Source organism: Primulina tabacum, chromosome 12, assembly GCF_025594145.1.
Source record: "Primulina tabacum isolate GXHZ01 chromosome 12, ASM2559414v2, whole genome shotgun sequence".
NCBI lineage: Eukaryota > Viridiplantae > Streptophyta > Magnoliopsida > Lamiales > Gesneriaceae > Primulina > Primulina tabacum.
In genome coordinates, this window is record NC_134561.1 from 34678492 (window position 1) to 34684529 (window position 6038).

General features: G+C 35.0%; 1 protein-coding gene across 1 annotated transcript; it reads left to right on the forward strand.

Annotated features, from left to right (window-relative positions):
• The first annotated feature begins 1505 nt into the window (after window positions 1-1505).
• Window positions 1506-4843, forward strand: LOC142520643 (uncharacterized). Its single transcript, XM_075623718.1, is given in 2 exon segments — window positions 1506-3636; window positions 3638-4843. Coding segments are annotated over 2 exon segments (2934 nt in total). The 5' UTR covers window positions 1506-1719; the 3' UTR covers window positions 4655-4843.
• Window positions 4844-6038: the final 1195 nt, after the last annotated feature.

The window sequence follows — 6038 nt, forward strand, 5'->3', positions numbered from 1 at the left end:
TAAAAAATCATTTATCATGAATTTTACACAAAATAATTAAATAAATTATCACGAATTAACTTTTTAAAAATGTTAATAAGACCATTCAAATAATGGAATTGTACCAATTAAGTTGACAATCGGTGATGTTATTTGACCTCATGTCTGCAAGTCAAACTAAATTAAATATATTAAAATAGATTCTCAGCATTAAATATATATATATATAAATTTTGATATGATGTATATTTATCGTGCACAATTATACGAGCAACGATTAGATAATAACAATATATTATATATACAATTTTGATATATTTCATTAATAGGTGAATATTACTCATCGATGCACATATAAGTGTTCACAATATATATACAATATGTCAAAATTATATGAGTAGATATCTTGTGAGACGGTCTCACGTATCTTTATCTGTGATACGTGTCAACACTACCGATATTAACAATAAAAAATAATATTCTTAGCATAAAAAGTAATATTTTTTCATGGATGACCCAAATAAAAGATCTGTATCACAAAATTCGACCCGTAAGACCGTCTCACACAAATTTTTGCCAAACTATATATATATTATATTCAATCAACACTTTTCCGTCTATATTAGAATTTTGCTGATATCCCATTCGAGTGTGACATAAAGCAGAGACTTAGGGAGATCCCCACCTAATATTTCTATTTTACTAAGGTGTTCTCGTGGGGGATCCCTATATTTCTCCTATGGATATTTTATATTTTATTTTCATAATTTATTTTTTTAAAAAAAAATCAATCCTCATTATTTCACCTCAAAAGCCACTAAATAACTTCATGATTGGTTTTTGTGGTACCTCCACATCACTAGAACATAACCACAAAATTTGATGGATTGATTTATGAATCATAACATATATAATTAGACTTTCATTTTTTATATAGTTTCACATAAAAAAAATATGATTGTTACCCAAATGGATGTGATTATAAAAGTGTGTGTATATATATGTGTGTGTATATACATATATATAGTATAAATTTTTTTGAAATCGGACAATAGTCTAGTTGTCTTATTTCGATTGTTCTTCTAACATCAACAGTTATTACATCTCAACAATCATCTTATCAATTATCATTACTCATTTCTATACATGAAAATTGAACTTGTGATTCTAGCTGTGATTTTTACACCAATTGTAAGACTGAACATTTGTTATTTTACCAAAACTTATAGATTTGATAGAGCTATAACTGAAATATTTTAAATCGTACATTCTAAGTCTCATATTTCGATTGTTCACCTAGCGAGAGTAATTATTGAATCCGATCAATATCACATCCATTTAAATTTTAAAAATATAAATAATTCATTTCTATTTTTTAATCAAGCAAAATGCACCTAATGATCACATTTTTTTAAGTGTGGATAATTTAAAAGCGCCGCAGCTTTTGCCAAAATCTCAAAAAAAAAAAAAAAAAAGAAGAGTAAATGGTGAGAGTAAATATTAAAGAATGAGTTCAAGCTTTCATGAATCTATATATAATCTCCATGCTCAGAATTTTTCTTTCTGGGATCAATCCATTCTTCTAAAATCCAAACATGTTTCGGTTTTTCCTTCTTCAAATCCTCCAAGAGTTTGAATTTCTTCTGTTTCTTGCTCACTCACATTCAATCTCATGTACCTTTTAGTTTCAGATATTTGATACTTCTGCTGTAGAAGCTGTTTCCTGTCACATGTTTTGAGATGGGATTCTTCTGTTTTTGTGTGATGATATTTTTTTTCTCTATCTTTTCACCTTTTTCTACTCCCGTTCTTGGAGATGATACCTCTGATTCCTTCTGGCTCCTTAGAATAAAATCAGAATTTGTCGATTCCTTGGGAGTTCTTGACAACTGGATTCAAGAGACTAGCATGTGTTCTTGGAATGGAGTCACGTGTACAGAAGATCAAAACAACGTTTTGTCTCTAAATCTGTCCCATTCCAGGCTAAAAGGCTCCATATCTCAAGAATTCTCAAAGCTCCTCTTTCTTGAGGATTTGGACTTATCGGCAAACTCTCTCACAGGTCCTATTCCTTCTGGTATTGGGAATCTTCAAAACTTGAGGGAATTGAAGCTTTTCTCGAACTATCTCACCGATTCTATCCCTGAAGAGATTGGCCTCTTGAAGAAGCTCCAAGTTCTTCGAATAGGAGACAATTTTCTGACCGGCCAAGTGGTACCGAGCATCGGTAACTTGACAGAGTTGCAGGTGTTGGGCCTTGCTTATTGCCAGTTCAATGGAAGTATACCCAAAGAATTTGGGAAGTTGAAGAATCTCAAGTTTCTTGATTTGCAGAAGAATAGCATTGGTGGAGTTATACCAGAAGAGATTGGTGAATGCATTGAGTTGCAGAATTTGGCTGCATCGAACAATAGGATTGAAGGGGTGATTCCCGGTTCAATTTCCAATCTTGCATCTCTTCAAATCTTAAACTTGGGAAACAACAGCCTTTCTGGACATATCCCAGTTGATTTGAGCCGGCTTTCGAATTTGAAGTACTTGAATTTGCAAGGAAATGGACTAGGAGGTGAAATACCAGCGAAGCTCAACAGATTGGTTCAGTTACAGACACTGGACTTATCCTATAACAACCTATCAGGGATCATTCCTCTACTCAACTCTGAGTTAAAGAGCCTTGAAGTTCTAGTGCTGTCTCACAACCTCTTAACAGGCACCATCCGGGACAATTTTTGCCCCAAGAACTCAGTTTTAAGTAAGGTTTTTCTTGATCAAAACGAGCTATCAGGGAACTTCCCATTGGAGATCCTGAATTGTTCATCCATTCAACAGTTAGAGCTCTCTGGAAACAACTTTGGCGGGCCACTACCGTCGGATCTTGGCAAGCTTGGTGGCCTTACCGATCTTTTGCTCAACAACAATAGCTTCGCGGGGGCTCTACCTCCTGAGATAGGGAATTTGAGCAACTTGGAAAGTTTGATCCTCTTTGGTAACATGCTCAGAGATGGGATTCCAGCAGAAATTGGAAAACTGGAGAAATTGCGCGTTTTGTACCTTTATGATAACCAAATGTCAGGAGACATTCCAAGAGAGCTAACAAATTGTATGAGCTTAACTGAGATTGATTTCTTTGGAAACCATTTTTCGGGAGCCATCCCTCCAACAATTGGGAAGCTTAAGAATCTTGTTATCCTTCAGCTGAGGCAGAATGAATTGGCCGGTTCTATTCCATCAAGTTTGGGTTACTGCAGAAAGCTTCAAAGGCTTGCTTTAGCTGATAACAAGCTCTCGGGACCGCTGCCATCGACTTTTGGGATGCTTTCTGAGCTGTTTCTTGTTACTCTTTACAACAATTCACTATCTGGTCAACTTCCTGAATCACTCTTCAATCTCAAAAAGCTTAAAATCATCAACTTTTCGAATAACCGGTTTAGTGGAAGCATTTCTCCTCTTACCGGTTCAAATTCTTTAACCGCTCTAGACTTAACGAGCAATAGTTTCTTAGACAGGATTCCTCCAGAACTAGCCATGTCTAAGAACCTGATTCGCATTCGCCTAGCAAACAATTTTCTTGTTGGTAATATCCCTACTGTGTTTGGCCAGCTTAAACAGCTTCGTTTTCTTGATCTATCGTTCAACAATCTAACCGGTGATCTTGATGAAACCTGGGCTTTTAAACTTGAGGAATCTTGGCCATCTTCTCCTCAATGATAACCAATTTTCTGGGATGATTCCTAAATGGTTGGGAAGCCTTCAAGAACTAGGAGAACTTGATCTTTCATCTAATAACTTCAATGGTACAGTGCCACCTGAAATTGGAAACTGCTCCAGATTGCTAAAACTTTCTTTACATAGCAACAGATTATCAGGTTCCATCCCCTCAGAGATTGGAAACTTAAACCTTTTAAACGTCCTGAATCTCAGAAAAAATGAGCTATGCGGTTCAATCCCTCCAACAATCCAGCAGTGCAAGAAACTATACGAGCTCAGGCTCTCAGAAAACAAGCTAACCGGTCCCATACCTCCCGAGATAGGCACCTTAAGCGAGTTACAAGTCATTTTAGACCTAAGTTTCAACCAACTCTCAGGTGAAATTCCTTCATCCATTGGAGATCTAGTGAAGCTAGAAAGATTGAATCTTTCTTCAAATCAAATCGAAGGGACAATCCCATCCTCCCTCAGAAAGTTATCGAGTCTCCACAGACTTAACCTGTCAAACAATCATCTCCATGGCCAGCTTCCTTCAACCTTTTCAGGATTCCCACTCAGTTCTTTCCAAGGCAATAAGAAACTATGCGGCCCACCATTAGTACCTTGTTCGGAATCGTCGCTACACGAGAGAAAGTGGCTCTCAGAATCTCAAGTAGCGGGTATCATAGTGGCCATCGTGTTCACTTCCACTCTAATATGTCTCTTCTTCATATATATCATGCTCAGAATCTGGTGGAACTGGAGAAACAACGTCACGGTTTCTTGCTCCGAAAACGGTGGTTTCGATTACAAAAAAGAAGATGAAGAATGGGTTTATGGAGAAGAGATCATCAAGAGTAGTGATCATCAGTTCTGGAACTCAAACAATATAGCATTGGTTCCGGCACAACCCAAGCAAATCTCCGAAGAAACCTGCATTTTTCAGTTCAAGTTGAGTTCGAGTAGCTCTATGAATCCTTCGGCTTGAATTTAATCTTTTCTCTCTTTATTTTCTTGCATTTCATTATATTTTTTCTTGTTAGTTTTGTCAAAGATTTTTGTGAAGTGCTGCACAGAATGTAGTTCATGGGGAAAGAGGTTCCAACTGAATATATAGAGTATTAATTGTGTAAATCTAATAGCTGTAAATTTAATGTATAAATATTTCCCCCTAAAAAGCTTATTCATTCCATATTGTAACTGCAAATATTGGAAATTTAGTGTAATTTAGTATTATGTGTACTATATTGCATGTCGATTTATGCACCAAATTTTTATGTAGCGGAAATGATCATATCAACTAGAGTTAATAGTCATTTTAACAAAAAAAAAAACTCTCATGGATCGTCTCATGCGCTTATTTTGCGAAACGGATCTCCGATCAGGTTCGATTAGTGATGAAATACACTACAACTCTTCTTACAACTACCTACTTAAATTTTAAGCTCTTAAAAATTCATTAATACGTGGGTTCCATTCAAAAATTTCCTCGTCTCCTCCTAAAATTATTGGGATCCAACAAATTTTCACGATCAAATTCATCGTACTTAAAATATCTAACGAGTTATTGATCATTTTTTGATTTTGTAATACATCTAACATCAAGATTTTAAATTTGAGACAAGATCTTGAGATCGAGAAGCTCTCGACTCATCATAAAATCTAATGATTGACTTTACGGTACCTACCATCATTTAGGAAATTGCATACAGACATCGACATATACGTATGAGCATTATTCCATGTGAGAATTGTAATTTTCATTTTTTTTAAATGAAGTATAATGATATATTATTTGATTTGGAATAAACTCACTGCAAATTGAACGCAACTTGGTTTCTTCTTACTCGAACATGCATTATTACTGTACTATTGCTTTTGCTTTTCGGCCTTGTGCAAGCCGACGCCATGCAAACGTCACATCACGAAGCGATCGCAATAAAATATTGAAATAAAGACAACTTTTAGATTGAAACTTTGATTTAACTCGATCTCAAAAACTAGTTCATAAGAATAATGTCTTTGATTTAACTCGATCTCAAAAACTAATTCATAAGAATAATGTCAATGATTTTATTTAAACTTTGATTTAACTCGATCTCAAAAACTAATTCATAAGAAGAATGTCAATGATTTTATTTAAACTTTGATTTAACTCGATCTCAAAAACTAATTCATAAGAAGAATGTCAATGATTTTATTCAACTGATGTATCACAACTAATATGTCTCTCTCACGTTCTCTGATATCATGTTAAGATTGAGACTTGAACTTAATTCAACCCTAAAAGCTGGCTCATAGAGAGATGATTATCCAAGTCAATATATACGACTTTCAGTGATTGTATCCAAACAATGTGGGACAATTAATAT